Source organism: Thunnus albacares, chromosome 5 (genome assembly GCF_914725855.1).
Source record: "Thunnus albacares chromosome 5, fThuAlb1.1, whole genome shotgun sequence".
NCBI lineage: Eukaryota > Metazoa > Chordata > Actinopteri > Scombriformes > Scombridae > Thunnus > Thunnus albacares.
This window is the reverse complement of record NC_058110.1, coordinates 3,739,373-3,758,232: the sequence shown is the minus strand read 5'-3', so window position 1 is coordinate 3,758,232 and position 18,860 is coordinate 3,739,373. Positions and strand designations below refer to the sequence as shown.

General features: G+C 39.2%; 1 protein-coding gene across 1 annotated transcript; it reads left to right on the top strand.

Annotated features, from left to right (window-relative positions):
- The first annotated feature begins 1,105 nt into the window (after window positions 1–1,105).
- si:rp71-17i16.5 (phosphatidylinositol 4,5-bisphosphate 3-kinase catalytic subunit gamma isoform) lies at window positions 1,106–18,825 on the top strand. Its single transcript, XM_044350839.1, has 12 exons — window positions 1,106–1,309; window positions 2,060–3,252; window positions 3,624–4,287; window positions 5,513–5,578; window positions 6,944–7,169; window positions 9,917–10,011; window positions 14,190–14,333; window positions 14,445–14,535; window positions 15,956–16,086; window positions 16,485–16,596; window positions 16,773–16,930; window positions 17,858–18,825. Exons 1-12 carry the CDS (start codon window positions 1,106–1,108, stop codon window positions 18,113–18,115), a joined length of 3,342 nt encoding a protein of 1,113 aa, XP_044206774.1. The 3' UTR covers window positions 18,116–18,825.
- The last annotated feature ends 35 nt before the right edge of the window (window positions 18,826–18,860 follow it).

Sequence of the window (18,860 nt, the reverse complement as noted above, 5' to 3'; positions counted from 1 at the left end):
TGCAGCATTGACCCATTCACTGATCAGTGTTGAATCTAAGATCTTGAAAGTGTGGAACAAATTTAAAGTACCAGACTGTTCTTTTAGTCAACATAATGACCCGCCAAGTCAAAAAATGTTGATACTGAATGTATCTGCTAAATGTTCACAAAGAACATATTTTACTTGTTTTCCCTTCAATCATTGCTCTTGTAATACAGTATCTGCTCGTAGCAACTAAAGCATAATTAAACAGGTTAGGGTTTTATTCATACAAAGTAAACTGTACTATATGTTGGACACTGGTGTTCCTAATCACAGTGGCATGTAATAGGGGTAATCCACTTTAAATAGGTTATATGGTGGAGTTGGAGTTGGTGGAGTTCTTACTTTTAATCTGGTGTTTTTGCTGCTTTTAGAATTTAAGTTGCATTCACATTCAAAATGCCTTCACGGGCTGGCTCTCTGATTTGATCACAAGCCAACCAACCCAAACAGGTTTGGCACATTACAGTAAGACAGTTGGCACTGCTCCCTCTTGATCTGTTTGATAATGAATTGCAATGCAAAAGTCACTAGTTTCCTCTTTTTTGACACCCCGTTTTTTACAAAAATACAAATGTTGACCAGTGAACCAGAAGAACCACATTTCAATGAATATTGCATTTATTGTTAAGTAAACCAGTGTCTAATTACTCTTTACCCGGGCCTCTTGTGAAGTGTGAAACTGGAAAAATGTCGGAAAAGGCTACTATAATTTGTTATTGAAGTGCAAAAAGGGAATAAGGAAGTCAAATCATTTACAGTAAATGCTGTCTTAGTATTTATCTTTGTGCTCATAATTCACTACACTGGTATAAAAGAATGAGGAAGTCACAAAAAGGGAACACACATTCTCATACAATCAAACAGGTACAGACCCACACAGTCTCCACCGTAGGATCTTAAGAGAGCAGCACCTATCGTAAGATTTGTTTAGAGTTTTAGAGCTTTGCCATACTATATTGGCAATGTCATATTACCATCCTGTAAATCATTCTCCAGGGTTACATTCATAAGCATAGAGTTTTTAAAAAACTTTTTAAATTTTTTTTTAAATTCAGGTTTTGCTCTCTTAAAAGTATCGATGGATCCTGATTCGCGACCACATGCTGCAAACCGTCTATCAAGGACGTTGACTCAAAGCTGTTCTGAGAACAACCTGAAGTTTATCTGTGAGTTTAAGCCTGGTGATGAGGATTACATCGTCAATATGGATTTTGGGTCTGTGTCAGTGATCCTCCCTGCGCAGTGCAGTGTCCACCAGCTACGACTACGCATCTGCATACAGGTAGGAAAACCACTGGGAAAATTGGGTGGCCTGTTGTTCAAAAGTGTGTTTATAATTTTATTGGGGGTTTTTTTTGCTCTCTTTCTGATGGTTTTATGAATCTTTTTTTTTCAATATGCACATTATCCTTCAGTCCACTACTTTTGTCCAGAGTGAAATATTACAACAATTCCCCAGAGGATGATTCCTAATGATATGTGTGATCCTCTGACCTTTCATCTAGCACCACACTCTGTGTGTGTTGTTATCCGAGTGTCTCTGTTCTGTGTTTTGATAGCTGCATGTGCATGTTAGTGCGTGTGAAACCCTCCATGTCCATTTCCAACGTGGCAGCTGTGTCACAAACTTTCTCAAATTACAGCTAAAAAATAAATTAAATGTGTTGAAGGGTTTGTTATGGTATGTTTAAAATATGTAAGACAAGGGTACCTACTTTCTACCCTCTGTTTTCTTCTTGCCTTGGAACCAATGCGAGCAGTAAATCCTGGAGCCTTTTTTAATTTAATTCAGACTCTCAAACTTGTGTAAACTTTTTCCACTGCTTTTTTATATTCTAGTTGTGTGGTTCCATTATGTATTTTTCACTCTGCATTTAAGCATTGTCACTGTGAACCTGTTGGCATGCTGATTTTAGTATTTAGTAGAGCCTCACAGAGCTGCTAATTTGACTGTCGACTCTTAGTCTTGTTTAAACATATAATTAAGCTGCCACGATCAACATTTCTCAAACATTTGTTTCTATGCCTTCAGGCACAGGAGCAGAATTGCCATCCAGACCCACTTGCAATATTGGACCCAGAGAAATACACTCTGCTATATGCCAGGGGAGAAGACTGGTATGAGGCCTATGATGACTGTCAGGTTATCAGGACATTAGACATTCCATGGTCATGTGACGACTCTGGCCGTCTATCAGCGCACATAGAGGTAAAACCGTTGGTGGCAGTTGATTCAGAGGAGAAGCAGAAACAGCAGCAGTTTCTGGCTTACCTGATTGGACATGACCTAGAGAAAGAAGCATCTGACAGACTTGGTGAGCTCACATTCACCCGCAGGAAACTGGCATCTCCGAGAAGACAAGAGCTAAGGAATCGGGATGACGAGTTATATGCCACAGAGCCTTGGATAACATGCACCCCTGTCCCAAACGACTTACAAGACAAGCTAAACAGAAAGCTCCCTGTCACCCTCCATTACATGAGCCAGATCAGCTTCAGCATTCAAGTTGATTTTAATGCAACACCTAATGTCCTTCTTAAGGTTTTTAGAAGAGTGGTGGCAGACCAGAGGTGTGATTATGTCATTTCTGATAGTCTGGTGTTGAAAGTCTCAGGGAGGGAGGAGTTTTTATCTGGAAACTACCCCCTCAGCGATTTCCATTGGGTTCGACAGTGCTTGAGAACCAATCAGGACCTCCACCTGTCTGTGGTCCCTGTGTCACAGCTTGTCGAGGAAACTGTCAGGTTTGTGGACTGGCCGCTTGTTGACAGTTTCAGTGGCCAGTTCAGCTCCCACGAAGATCTCCGCCTTGAAGGGAAGGATGTGGAGGACATCTTCATGATATCCTTGTGGGACTGCAACAGAAAATTCCGAGTCAAACTGCTTGGCTTTGACATCCCAAAACTTCCAAACAAATGCCCTCAGTCTGTTTATGTAGAAGCCTCTATTCTTTATGGTAACAAGGTTCTCTCTTCAGTGTCTTCCATTTCCAAGGCCTTTGCAGACGAAGTACTGTGGAATGAGTGGCTTGACTTTGACGTTCTCCTCAGGGATCTGCCACGTGGAGCCAAGCTGGGTTTCACTATTAATGCTAGTGGTAATGACAGCTCCCCTGTAGCCAAAGACCCAAAGTCACCATTGTCTTCAGTCAATAAAGCACCAGACCAGCAGAAAGGGAAGGGAAAGGTGCTCTACTTTGTCAATCTTCTCCTCATAGATCACAGGTCAGTTACTTCTTAAAAATATAAATAATATTTTTTGTTCTATTCTAAATGCTCTGCCAGCTGGCGGAGATGAAGACCCTTTTTCTCCATGTTAATAGCACAAAACTATTAACAATACATTTCATGCACCCCCCATCACCCAAAAACTAGCATAGAGTTATTAATAACAAAGGTAATGATACAGAAAGGTAATGTTCTTGTAACATCCCCAGTCACTGTAATGGTACTGATACAGAAAGATCCATATCAGACAAAGCATCATTAAGCTGTGAGGGGTTAATCATGGTCAATCAATAATTAAGAACAAATATTTTTACATTGTGAATAATTGTCATCTCAGGGATGACATTCAATCTTGTTCATCCCTGCAGGTCCGTCCTCAGCCAGGGCCCCTACACCCTGCACATGTGGTCCTACCTTGACCTGGAGGAAGAGGCCATTACCTACCAGGCAGACAAGCTGTCCTCTGCTACTAACCCAGACATATCTGAGTCAATGGCTATCAGCTTCCTTCTGGACCGCTACAGCTTCCCTGTAGTTCTCCCAAACAGCTTTAGCCCCTCTGAATGTTCTGATAGTCCCACCTCCAAACTTTCCCCAACCAAATCTACTGCATCTTGTCCTGAACCCTCCTCCTCACCCTCCTCATCCCCATCTACCTTTCCTAGCCCAGATCCTTCCTCCCTGCATGTGAAACCTTTCCAGGGCCAATCGAAGGACAGTATAACCCTCAGATCCCCATCTCCAGTGTTCAACACAAACAAGGCTTGCCTCAGAAGATTCCGGGAGGAGAGCGTCCGCTATGCCTCCAGCCTGCCACACTTTCTGCGCAATGTAGATTGGATGAACCGCGGAGTGGTCGAAGATGTCCACTGGCTACTGGGAAACTGGGATCCTGGTGATCTGGACTTAACAGTGGCCCTGGAGCTGTTGAGCATGGACTTTGCAGATGTGACAGTCAGGAGATTAGCGGTCCAGAGACTGGAGAGTCTGTCAAATGATGATGTATTGAAGTATTTGCTGCAGCTAGTGCAGGTATGTGTTTGTATCTGGCCAGAATGATTTGTCAAAATAGGAGTGGGAGACTTGGTAAAGGTGTATGTGTGTGTGTTTGTGTGTGCAGAAAATATATAAATCATAAACTTTATTTACTGTATATAGCACCTTTTACACCTGTTACAAAGGAAAAACAAAATTCAGCACCAAAATATAATGAAATCCAGCAAATGAAAGTAAAATACATACACTAAAGACAAGATTTACTAAGTGATTTAAAAGATGCTACAGATTATGCAAGTCCGAGACTTTCAGGCAGAGCTGAGGGGCCCTGACTGTCTCCCTCAGTCTTGACCTGGGCCTGAACAGCCAGAAGAGCCCTTGCCTAATGATTTGAGGCTGCCTTCTGGCTCGTAGGAGAGCAGCAGTTCAGCAATATAACTAGGAGCCAGCCGATGAAGTGCTTTAAATGTAATCAACAAAATCTTTAAATCAACACTAAAACTGATGGTTAACCAGTGAAGAGAAGCCAGAATAGGCCTTGTCTCTTTGCTGTTTATTTCATAATTATTTTAATGACATGGTTGTGCTGTCACCAATACCCACCTTATTACTGCTACCTTACTTTGTTGAGGTTATGTTTTTGGTTTGATTGTTAGGTATTTTAGATATTTATTGTAAGGCTGGATTACAAACTAGCCAGAATGCCCAATATGTCAATGTTGTGTTTGTAGCTTGTTGCATTGCCCCTATATGGACCAAAAAAAATCAATGAATGCTGGCATAAATGTGGGTCCCAAACTGGGCTAAAATATAGTTGTGTTTTAAGACCTATATTATTTTACTTTGTATTGTGTTTAAAAGGTTCACGCAGTCAAATGATCTCATTTGATATGTGGAAAACCTGGTGCCATGTAGTACTCCAAGACTGTCGAGAAAAACGACAGTGTCAGTCACCTCAGCAAATGCCTGAAAATGACATTTCTTTATGTTCACGTGACAAAGCCTTCTAGCAGTCGCACGAATTATGACTCTTGTCCATTGTGAGTAAGAAGGAAGTCTCTTTATACATTCTCTCTCTAGTATGGGAATACATTCTACCATTTGACTTTAAAAACAAATACTGTGCATATTGTATGAGAGGGCATCTAAGAATATTTAAATTTATATTTACTAGAGGACTCATGTTTCTGTGGAGATGTTCTATGAGGTTGAGACTGCAGACTGGTGACATTACTTACAGACTTGTCCTGTTTATTCATAGACCCTCAAAGTGGAACCTTATCATGACAGTTTCCTCGCTCGGTACCTCATCCAAAGAGCTCTGCAGGTGAGTCCTAATACTCAGTGTTCGCAACACATATCATACTATATTAGGATTAGTATACAAGGATGTAAGTAGTATATCATTTTGCTGATTTTGTTGACATTTCCCCCCTTTACAGTTGTGCACTGTTGCTTTGTTGTTTTGAAAACTACTGATAATTAATGCATTGTGTCTTTGAAAAGCTTTGAGTACATTTTATTTTTACTGAAAGATTAAAATTGCATACATTAATAATTTATTGTCATTAAAGTGAATGGCAATTGACATGTTTCAGTAATGAGTTTTGTCCACTGTGTACAAGCATGTAACTAACCTCTACACACAGCCTAGTGTGTTGTGTTTAAAGATGATACCGTCTGTTTTGTACAGCTAAGTAGGTTACAAATACAGATTGAGCACTACTGGAAAATTTCATGGAGACATTTATTTATCATTAAAAAACAATCAAGCAAGCAAACAAACAAACAACAACAACAAAAACTCTGCAGGCTCTGCAGGTGTATTAAAATACCTCCTAAAAATGTAATTTCAGTATTAACTCTGCAGGTTAATACACACACTGTGTGCAAGTGTACAGTATAATTACAGTAACTGAAGACATAATAAGAGAAAAATACTTAAATAATATATGCTAAGGTTCTTTCTTATGGATAGGGAATTTAGGGAGACATGTTTTAGGACATATAAAAATCCTCTGCATAGAATAATAAATTCTGTCTGACAGTTTTGCCACAAAAAATGTTAAGTTACCTTAAAATCCTTAAAATGACAACTACTCCCTCTCCCTCATTGAAAAGTCCAGAATCTATGAATATGCAAATATTTTCCATTTCATAAGTTAAAACTACTGGACACAAGCTATCTCTTACTTCACTGAGAAGTCCATTCTCAGTGTTTCTGCTCTGGAAGCTTCAAGTTTCCACATCACACTTGTGTAAATTGTATACTAGCCCTGTTGTGGTGCTTGTAGGTACGCCCCTTAAACTCAGATTTAAGCTGAGCACAGAAAAACTTTCCAATTTCAGTAGACAAATGTGAAAACAGCCTTCTAGTGTCAAACTCTGCACATACATCATTCTGCACGGTGACGTTAAAACATCCAACTTAAGGAATAATAGGCAAAACAAATTTTTGACTGGAGGGGGACTTGAAGTTAAAACATAAACACAGATATTCAACAGTGATCCTTTGCTAATTTGGGGGCCGTAAACTGCAGTTTATTTATCTTAAACCTCATGATATGATAAACAAAAATATCAACAGTCCTGTCATTATAATTTAATTTCTCCAATGCTGTGTGACTCTATGGGTGTACTGTGGCACTTCTGTTTATGCAGTCCATGCTGACTATATTCTCTTTCACTGCAGAGCAAGAGAATTGGCCACTTCTTCTTCTGGTATGTCCGCAGCGAGGTGGCCGGGTGTCCGTATTTCCGCCAACGCATGGCTGTGATTCTGGAGGCCTACCTGCTGGGCTGTGGTCAGGCCATGCTCGACAGCTTCAACCAGCAGGTCCAGGCTGTAGAGGCTCTACAGGAGGTCGTTACAATCATTAAGAAACTCTACCCCGACAAGACCGACCTCCCTACTACAGGTGGGACGTAACTGGTGTCAAAAAAATATAATTAAAGGGCTGCTCCATCAATTTAGTGTTGCAGTTGGTTAAAAGAATGGTTAAAATTGATGCATCAGAGGCTGAGACATCCTGATTTTTAGCTGCTAATACATGTGAAGCTCCAAAAACACTAAACTCTAGATTTCCCATAATGAAACGCACACACACACACACACACACACACACGCAAAAAGACAAAACACAAGCAAAAAAACATCACAAAAAGGACACAAAATATGCTGCACATACAGAAAACGCAACCAAAACATGCTTTAAAATAACATATAATAATACAAATAACCCTGTATTAATTCTATTAAATAAAATAAGGGTACATTATGATATTGAGGGCCCTATTTTCCTGAAATAGGGTGTTGGTGCAGATCCAAGTCTCAATTCCTGGAATATGGCATGTCTTAGTGTGGTCAACACATTTTTGCAATTTTTCCAATCATCAGCCAGGCGCGACGTGGAGAAAAGACTGATTACATTATTAGTCGGAGGAATGCATTATGCGCAAGTGGAGTTGGGGCGGGCTTCAATAATGACTAATCACATGAGCTCCTCTCATCTTCTTTAAACGCAGCAACAGGTGAAAAGGGAGAGAGAGGCTGAGTGAGAGAGAGAAATGAGTTCACCTCTGTGAAGCCCCCGAAGTTCCAAAATATACATTCAGGACACCCCAAATATTAATATCCACCATGTTTAACTATATATATTCAGCGTCTATAGTTCTAATGAATGGCAGAGTGATATTTTTAGTGATGAGGCGGTTTTCATTTGAGCACGGCTACGTGTGCTGTCATGCTGATTTGAACACGTGCTAAATGTCTAATTGACCAATCAGATTGCTTGGTCAGAACTACCTGTTGTATTATATAGGATGAGTAATGCATTTATTCTGCAGTTCTACTCCTCCTCTGCATATTTGAAAGTCCTCCTTTATGCTTTTAAGTACATTCAATATCCTTAAATAAATAGATAGCCTACAAAATCAGGTTTGGAAATTTCCTGGTTAGTGTTTGAAAAGTGCAAGTTCTCACTGTTTCATTGAAATATTTAAAGATGAATGAAGGTATCCATGTTGTGCTGAGCATGGCTGTGTTTAAACCTGTTTTAAATGTTTTCACGAACATGTGTTATTTGTTCACGGCATGTAGGACATCCGGTTGTCAGACGCTGATTATATGGATACATGTCTACACGCAGAACTGACTACTGCACATATTTTGAGATTTGACCGTAAGGGGCATAGCTGAAAACTCACTGTGATGATTCTTATGACATGACTGAAAAAAATATTTCGATTCTCTAACCTGAGTTCGAACTTTTAAAATGTCTGGACAGACTTGATGGAGCTCAGGATGCAGGACTTCAAATCATTTTCTTGTTGAACTTGTAATCTGTGAGTAACAGCTTTCCAGTCTGATGTTTAGAAAATTCAGAACATGACTGATCCTGTCGCCATGTTGGAAGATTAAAATCATTAATGAAGTTTCCTCTGCTGTGCCATCCCTTTTAGGATGCAATAATAATGTGAGAAGAAAATATAAAGGCCTATTATTTAAAATTGTTTGTCTATTAGGCCTTTATCAATAGAGAAAGAAAGACAGTAGGTTACTTGGTCCTTGGAGTTCAGCTAGTCATTGATTGCAAGACAACAACAGTTTGCTTGTCAGGGGCACATGAGCAGAGTATTTAAAGTATTTAAACAAATGCTGTTGTTTTTCTGGTAAAGACAGTCTCTACTGCAGATATGTTCAATATGAACATTTATCTGTTCTACACTGGTAATAAATGAAGTCTGGACAATATCACATATCTCCCAAAAACTGTTTTACACAAAATAGCTGGTTAGTTAGTTAGCATGAACATATTCAAAGGAGGTCAGACTGGCTGACCCACAGTCACGGTCAAAGTCGCTTACTTAGAAAACATAGATCCACACTGGCAACAGAAACACTGTTATCCATGGACAGAGCAGTATCCTGCATTACCTTACACAACTTAATTGTTGTAATTACCTTACACACACACACACACACACACACACACACACACACACACACACACACACACATACATAAAAGAGAGACAGACAAAAGAGGAGAGAGGGGGTGATAGTTCTCTATTTTCCCCAGGTGACATAAAAACGTGTATTTGTTTTAAAAATGTTTAGTAATTGTAATCTGATCCTGTTTCCATGGACCATGTGTCTATTCAAGCACTTATTATTAGTGTGTGTGTGTGTGTGTGTGTGTGTGTATGTGAATGTTAATTGAATAATACATAATACTGCTGAAATAATGATCTTAAGCAAAGAAAATTATGTTTTGTTATTAAAGAAAAACTAGTTAGACAAACACGCACTCCTCTTGCCATCAATAATTGGCTGATGAGCAGCAGGTGTGCAACACCACTTCAACCTGTCCTACATGTGGTTTTTGTTTCTTCATGTATATGAAGTGGTGCTGCACACCTGCTGCTCATCAGCCAGTGAACGATAGAAGAATGGGTTATCATGTTTAAATGCATCTTCTTTGAGTACTTTTGCAAGTAAGTTGTTCCAGGGAGTTGCTTCTTTTCCCTTTTCATGAGCTTCTTCATATTTAAAGACTTTTTGTTCCTTGGCAGGTACACCTATCCTTGAAAAGTTCACTTGCTGCATCCCTAAACTAATTAACACTTCATTGTGTCTTTGTGTTCCTGTGTTGCCACTGTTTCAGCTCCCCTCAAACTTCAAGAGCTTCTTCGAAACAGTAATCTGCCAGATGAATTCTTGCTGCCCTTTGACCCCCGCATCAAAGTCGGAAGGATCTTGGTAGGCCTAACCCCAACCCTAACCCTAACCCATTTGTGTGTGTGTGTGCAGACTGGGAGTGTGTTAGCATTGAATGAAAGTGTGTTGAATTAAAAATGCAATTCTTGTTTCGTTATGTTATCGATGTGTGGCATGTTTAGTCTTTTGTGTGTGGTCCTGATGCCCCATTCAGAACATTTTGGACCACACACAGTATTTGTTTTTGGCTAGTTGGGGACGGTGCAGTTATAAGCTCAAACAGTGTATGGAATTGTTGCTCTGTCATTCACTTAGCTGCAGTTTAAGGTTTCTGACGCATTTAAACCTGTGTTGTGTGGAACAAAATCACATGGTCTCCCCTTACTGTGCCCTCAGAGACTGAGATTTAAACTGCAACTGTAGCTTAGTCTAAATCCAGCTGCTATGTCCTGTAAAAATCACTAAAAACATTGGAGGTCACTGTAAGTGAGGTTTAACTTACTGCAGACATTGTTTCAGAGAGGTTTAAGGACACGTCTACGCTGATCTTTAGTGCAGTCTATCTGAATAAGCAGCAATGAGTGTGAGTCAAATATTAAACACATCCCAAATATGTCTGAACATAATCAAAGCCAAACAATTTTGACAATCATTTACTTAGAGCTGTTAATGATTAACCCCAACACAAACGGAGAAACAAACCAAAGTAAATGGTTTGCAATGGCTTCTAGCTGGAATGAATTGCTGGTAAAGTCAGGATTGTTGGGCCCAGCGGCAGCACTGAAGTCCTCAACTGGTGCTGCTTCTGATATTTCTACAAAAATGACCAGAACCTCACGTTTCTGCGTTCAACATTTTACTGAACAAGTGCGCATTATTACATCAAAATATCGCACGGCATTGCACTGCTTACACACATCTCGTGCTAACAAAAAGTTTCCCAAGCTTACTTCCTTTTTTCTGCTTGTAACTCTGATCTTAAACATTACTGCCACCTAGTGGTCTGTATTTATCACTGTTTACAATTTTTAACTCCAAATAACATATAAATGCCTCCACATTTGTAATATTTAACCCTTTTTAACTGTGCATTTTTAACTATATGAATTACTGTATGAATTACTGTATCACTGAACTAAAGATACAACAGCTCATACTGCAGTAAAAGTACCAATATGTAAAATCAATTTTATTTGTACAGCGCTTGGAAAAACAGCACAGTTTCAGTGTTTCACAAGTGCACATGCAATACAACAAAAAATGACAGTGAACTGTTAAGCTCAGCAGAAATAATACATAATGGAGTTACGCAACTTGAATGTAAAAAAAGAAGCAGTAGAAATAATCTACAGCTATGCTAGCAGCTCTGTGAGGTTGTACTTTATAGGTGCAGCGGTGCTTTGAGCTAAATGTTAATGTGAGCATGCTAACATGCTCCCAATGACAATATTACCATGCTGATGCTAGGAAGAAATAATGTTCACAATCACCAGAACAAAACGTTGGCATTGAACGTTTCTTCAAACCACAGAAACGTTGAATATATACGTTTCAACATGTGTAATACGTATCATATCAACATTTCTACAGATGTAGCATATTGACATTTCTGCCTGTTGAGTAACGTTTTATGGTGTGACAACGCTGTGGTTAAGGTCTGGTTAGGTTTAAGCACAAAGACCATTTGGTTGGGGAAAGATCATGGTTTGGGTTAAAATAAAATAAAAACGGCCAATGTCTCACTAAAAACACCTGCTTTTGTCGGTTGAAACAGGAAGCAGGCATTGGTTTCGAGGTGGTTTTGAACCGTTTTCTAACTTGTTGCCAAGAAACTTATTAACCAACTACCTGCCCTTCCTCCTCCTAATAGGAAAGTCAGCTCGTATAGATTGCATGTGAACTACGTCACTTAAGAAATGTTGAAATGATACATATTTTGGAAATGCTGAGATGATACGTTTTGTTGACATTTCAATATGATACGTATTGTTGAAATGTTAATATTCTACATATTACACGTGTTGAAATGTATTCAATGTTTCTGTGGTTTGCAGAAACGTACAATGCCACCGCGACCAGGCTGTTACAATATTCACCGTATAAGTTTAGCATGTTCGCATGCTAATATTTGTTGATTAACGTCTGCACACAATTCCATGGCAAATTGTCTAATAGTTATTGAGGTACATTACTGTACAAAAGTTTTAGGCACTAAAAGTAAAGTGAGGATGGTTTCAAAAATAATGCCATGGATAGTTTTATTAGACAATTTACATAGAAAGTTCAGTAAACAAAAGAAATTGAAATGAAATCAATATTTGGTGTGAGCATGCTTTGCCCTTAAAACAGCAGCAGTTCTTCTTGGTACACCTGTACACAGTTTTTCAGGTACTGAAAAAGCAGGTCAGTTGTTCCTGCATCTTGGAAAAGTTGCCACATTTCTTCTGTGGATTTAGGCCTCTCAGTTGTGTCTGTCTCTTCATGTAACCCTAGACTGAGATCAGGGCTCTGTGGGGGCCAAACCATCTGTTGCAGGACTCCTTGTTGTTCTTGACATTGAATAAAGGTCTTTATGACTCTGGCTATATGTTTGGGTCGTTGTCATGCTGCAGAATTAATTTGGGACCAATCAGATGCCACATTGATGGCATTGATAATGGATAAGAATCTAAACATCTAAAGTGCTTAAAACTTTTGCACAGTACTGTGTTTCAGTCTGGTTCAAAGTAGTGGACTCAGAGACCAACGTTGCCATCCCTAGAGCCATGCCACTAGTAAAAATCAACAGTGAAAACTATTTAATCATGTAATTATATCAGCCATACTGATTATATTGTCAACAATGTTAGGCCCTACATAGCATATAGAGTGGATATGAAACGCATATGGATTGTATGTGCTCTAATGCCTCATGATGGAAAAAACCAAACTGTTCTCATAAATATATTAAGGTGTTCCACATGTGTCACCCTCTTCAGGTGTGGGAGGGCAGGGTGAGGATGTTTTCGATGGCTGCACTTGGGAAAGGGTTATTTTTATTTTCTTTTGTCGACTTTTTCACATCTTATTTTAAAAACACCCCCTTTTTTTTGTATGTTGATATAAATGCCCCTGAAGCTCATGATGACTGAGTTAATTGCTGGCATTTCATAAGCCTTTACTAGCTTAAAATGATCCGTTATTACATGGAATGCACAGGAAATAAATATCCACCATAAATTCATCAGCTGCTGATGAATTCGGAGGGGTGGGGGGCAATTTTATATGCCAATAAAACAATTCGCTTTCAAAAACAAAAACCCTTGAGTGGTGTAAAGACATTTAGCATATACATAAGAAGAAGAAGTGCTCGTTTTAGCTGTGGAGTGGTTCAGAATGTGTCATTTTACCAATAAAGTTAAATTCAAATTTATAGTATTGTTCTATTGTGACAACAGATTTATGTACAAGATATCATATGATTTACACGTGTTTCTCATGTATTTTCTTAGTATACAGAAATATAGAAAGTACCACAAAGCTTAAATCTGATACAGGTACAGATCAGTGCTGAATACTTGAAAGATTGAACACTAAAAATATTCACAGATCTAAAAGTGAAGGTTCACATCAGAAAGTATTAATGCATGTATCAAATACATGACTTACACACTCTTATCTATTATTCCCACCACCACTTCACACACGCTGCCCTTTCTCCTCCTGCCCTGCAGGTGTCGCTGTTGAAGCATTTTAATCAGAATTTCAATAATAGATTTTCTTCCAAAGAGAGAAAAAATGTTTTATAAATAATACTGAGATTTGGTAATGGTTTATTTCAACCAAATATTCTTTTTTATATTTTGATCTCCCTTTTGAGGAGGACAGAGACACATCTTGTATGTGTTTTTGATGCACAAAGAGTCTATGTTCTTTGTATGAGTCCAGTCAATCCCTGTTGTGTTATGTGCCCTCTATTAAAATAAATATTCATGACTATATAAGCAATGATTAATGTTAAAGTTGGGGAAAAACATCTTTAGGTATAAGAGTTTAACACTCAAAAACTCAGAAGTCTCTCACGAGAAAAAACAGACTGTTCAACCTCTGGCTGAAAACATGGTGTGTTACTGTAGGACCTCATCACTTGTTGTAAGAAGCTGATTGATAAAACGTTCTCAGGGCTTTTTAAAATTCAGTAACACAAACAAATCTGTTCTCCTTATATCACTCTCGCCAAGCTGGATAAATGCAAGGTGATGGCCTCAAAGAAGAAACCTCTGTGGCTGGAGTTCTCTCCCATGCCGTCACCCACCTCGGCTACACCTATTGGAATAATCTTCAAAGAAGGGGACGATCTCAGACAGGACATGCTGGTCATTCAAGTGAGGCAATTTTATTTATTTAATTATTGCTTTAATTACTAAATTTGTAGTGGTGAATGTATTTCATGTTTGAGTTAAGTGACACCTGAGTCTATGTCTCTTTCTGTTCAGACACTGGTGTTGATGGACTCTATCTGGCAGGAGAAATCTCTGGACCTTAACCTTATTCCATATGGCTGCATCTCCACAGGACACAACATAGGTATCAACAGTAAAGTGGTTCAAGCCAGGGCTATAGCCAAGAGTTAAGAACAAGAGCAACAGCTTAGAAAGTCAACACAACTAACCAACTAAAATAAGGGACTCAGAACCCCCCAAATCCCCACATTCCCAGAAAAAATACAGTGGACATGACCTAAGTGTCTGTAATGGTAGCTATGGCCCTGGTACAAACTTTTTTTCTTTTTTCTTTTTGAAACCAACAATTTTGGGTCTTGTGGGCTACAAATAGTTTAATATATTGATTTAGGCTATTTGTTTTATTTAAACCATTTATATTCCTTCATCATATTGTAGGCTTTGCACATATTGCACCTATGCCACCAAGGAAGTGCTTCCCGTCCTTTTTGTTTGTTTTCAGTTTGGAGGAAATCTCAAAATCTCGTTGGCAAATTTCAGTGAAATATGTTGTGAAGTTAAAGGGGTACTCCAGCCATTTAATATTACACTTCAATAAGGTTGAGAGGGCTTGTTTGAGATGAAAGTTTAAAAAAAGAAAGGTCAAAAGTAAAGTAGCAGAGGCTGAGCTATCCAGACATTTATAGCTGGTGTGCACTCAGTCAGAACTGCTTGTCCCCCTCCCCTCCACACCTTCCCAATGTTGGACTGGGGGCTGCATCTGACAATTTCTGTAAGTTTATCTGGAACCATCAATCCATCATTCACACCAACTTCATGCCACAATTGGCTAAGTGTGCAGAGGTGAGAAAGGAGCCAGGGATTCTTTTTTTTTTTTTTCATTCTTTACACAACTTTTTCTGTCACTTTTCACAAACAACCAAGTGCAACACTGTGAATGCCTTCCAGGAGAAACAGTCTGAAAATGCTCCTGTATCCATTATTCCTGTATTTAAATGATATCATCTCACCTGAAATAATATAGGCTTCCACTTCTCCATGATGATAATCACCTGCCAGGTAGTTTTTTTGAAAGTGCCTACCCATTTCCAAACCGTTTCCAAGGACGACTTCTACGATGGTTCTGTGTAACAAGCCATCTGACGCGTCGGGTTAAAGTCAGACAACATGTCGTACAAACTACTTCTTACTAAACATAACCTGGCTCTTAGTCTTTTGGTTGTGTCACACCTCCAAAACAATGGATCTTAAACTTCCCATAATGCAACTTGATAGCATCTTTCATCTGCCTAATAAAAGTCAACATCTATCAAACTTCACAACTTTTTGAAACACAAGCTTTCTGCTGCAATTCCAGTCTTAAACTGAGTCAAATGCAGGATGGCAAGGGATGTTGGAACATAAGAGATTAAGAGGGAGTAAGTGGACGATGCTTGATGTACAAGCACTGTGAAATATTTTGTGAATACCCCAGTAACCCAGGATCTTAGATCTGTAATTAATCTCACATTCCATGTGAATTTAATCAAATTTCTGTTCAACAGGTATGATTGAGATTGTGAGGAATGCAGTGACCATCGCTGCAGTCCAAAGGAGCCACGGAGGAACAACTGGAGCCTTCAGAAATGATGCTCTGTTTGAATGGCTCAAATCCAAGTGTCCACTCCAGGAAATTGTAAGTAATATGGAATACATGGAAAAGATTTACCCAAACTCTTTTCAGTTGACTGTAAATGGTGTCTAATATTATATTACAAGTAATAAAAACTCTTCTTATTTAAGAAATGTATGAAAAGGCTGAATCACACACTGGATCACATGCGGCCATGCAGTTTCCCTCAGGCAGCAGAGATGGTCAATCCTTCAAATACTGGAAACATTTATATTTTTGACTTCCCTCATACACAGATGGCAGTGACATAAATTTTTTGTTAGCAAAAAACAATTCAACCTTCACCCACCTATAAAAATATTTAGTCTGAAAAGAGTGTAGACCATTTGAAAATTCTTTATTCCTTTTTATTTTCTATTATTTATTTCTATTTATTTAAAATGTTGTCATTTGCTCTCCAGCACTACAATACTGTGGAGCGGTTTGTGAAGTCTTGTGCCGGTTACTGTGTTGCCACTTATGTACTGGGTATAGGGGACCGTCACAATGACAACATCATGGTCACAGACCAAGGTATGCACCATAAATCCTTGTTCAGACACTGCATTTGTCCTTGTATTTGTACAAATGAAAACATCAATCTGTCAGTCATCATGTGTCATGTAATGGAATGTAGTACTGTAACTTCAATCCGGACAGAATGACTGAATAATAGAAACTGATGCTCTTGTATTTCCTGGGTGTTTTAGGGAACTTGTTACACATTGACTTTGGTCACATCCTGGGTAACACGAAGCACTTCCTTGGTGTGAGCAGGGAGCGCGTACCATTCGTCCTCACACCTGACTTCCTGTATGTCATGGGAAGAGTCAAAGGCCGCAATAGCCTCTACTTTCAACGGTTCAGGGTGAGAAGATCTGCATAGCTGTAACTGTGTTGATGTAGTCATAGTTTGTAACTATATCAGTGCTTTCCTTTTGAAAAATAATGCAGACTCATTCTATATTTTTCTTATTGTCAACAAATCATATGAAAAGACCAAAAGCAACAATGTGTTGTGTGTCCATTTCTGTTTGTCGCTTTCAGCCCAAGTTCCTACTCAAGATGTAAATCTTTGAAAAGGGCTCACAAATATGTAGTTTTTTTGTTTTTTCAAAGGTATCAGTCATTTCCGTAAACAGATTGGTTCAGTAGCTGCTGGCAAATGTTACTCAAACAGGAGAAAATTGAGTATATGTTAAACTATGAAACAATTTTCAGCTACAGAATTGGTGCTCTAGTGAGTCTTTATGGCTGCAGGACAGTGTGTGTTGGATTGAGTCAAAATAAACTGCAGTGTGTATGTTCATGGCAATGAAGAAACACATCACCCAGTACAACAGTAGGGCTCATTGATGTATTTTTAAGTTTTTGAACAACAATGGAGCTCCATGGCACAGAGGAATAAGATATATCAGGCTTTGAATGCACACACACTACTTGTTAGTAGATGAATTCATTGTTAGTTTTGGTCTCTTTGTGGAATTTGTTGTTAAATACGAAAAATACAGAAAATCACCAGGTGTCTCCACTGTAACTTCTTTGAAATGTCAGTAAATACACAGTCTGACAATATCGGAGTACTGGAGTAATTTTTCTTTGGTGCCAATAAAGGCCATGTGTCTTGCTTGCTGTGTCTTGCTGTTAATGAAATTCTTCTCCAGTTCACAGACTAATCAATCATGTATACCTTGTGTAATAGTCATAAGGTATCCAGAAAATCCAATGCCACTGTATAACTTGTTGTACAGGAAAACAAGTGTATATACTCTCGTCTTGCTTTTCTTTCTTTCAGGACACTTGCACCCAAGCATACCTCTCCCTGCGTTCCCACTCTCGCCTGCTGGTCACGCTTTTCTCCCTCATGCTGCTCACGGGCATCCCCGAGCTGAGTGCTGCAGAGGACATGCGCTACCTGCGAGAGGCACTCCAGGAGGAACAGAATGAGGACGAGGCCAGGGAGCATTTCCTCCAGCAAATCTCTGCGTGTGAGCAGCTGGGCTGGACTGTACAGGCCAACTGGTGGATTCACATGGTGGCAGGCATCAAATAGACTGTTGGTGTATTGCCTCAGTGCTGGGAAATGGAGAAAGTTCAAAAGTCTTTATAATTTTTGTTTGTTGATATATAAATGTATTGTCCAGCGTCCCTCTCCTCACTTGAGAGCCACAGGCAAGCTTTTTCAACATGATTTTAAAAGCTCTATTCCTTCCTCCTTTTCAAACATTAGGTCAAAAACCATTAATACCCATTTATTTATATGTATAAGTCACAAATCCCTCATGAGAAGCATGACTGGTTAGCCAGCAGTGAGAAATGGGCAGAGGGTGTGGAGGGCAAAGTTCAAATAAAGAACTATAACCTGGAGGGTGTGTGTGAGAGAAAAATGCACATTTGTGAAGGAGAGATGTTCAATTTATGGAAATGTTCAACTTATGAGCTAAGTCTTTTCATCTACAGGGCCTCACTTTGGCCTGCAGGGCCTGACTCTGGCCTCCAAGGTCTCATACAAAAGATATTTTAGGTTCATGGCTCCAGGCTGGGAGATAAGGTGCTGCCCGCATTGTTTTCCAATTAGAATTTATTCTGACACCAAGTGCCCCTGTTGGTGGCGTGACCTGACCTGAGCAACTCTGTAAGAAGTGATTGTTTTCCTGTTTGTGCTAAGTTTTTGGTATGACTGTATCCATGTGTACACTGTGCCAAAGACTTCTCTGATGTCAGATATTTGTTCTCAATAAACTTCATATATTCAAGTAAGCATCAACTGGAGCCTGTGGAGTCACTTCAGCAATTAT

Excerpts from the sequence above, each read along its gene's own strand:
- si:rp71-17i16.5 (XM_044350839.1), top strand. The coding sequence starts at position 1,106 with ATGGATCCTGATTCGCGACCACATGCTGCAAACCGTCTATCAAGGACG. Across the intron at positions 14,334-14,444 it reads AGGACATGCTGGTCATTCAA|ACACTGGTGTTGATGGACTC; the intron begins GTGAGGCAATTT and ends CTTTCTGTTCAG. Across the intron at positions 16,597-16,772 it reads CATCATGGTCACAGACCAAG|GGAACTTGTTACACATTGAC; the intron begins GTATGCACCATA and ends TGGGTGTTTTAG.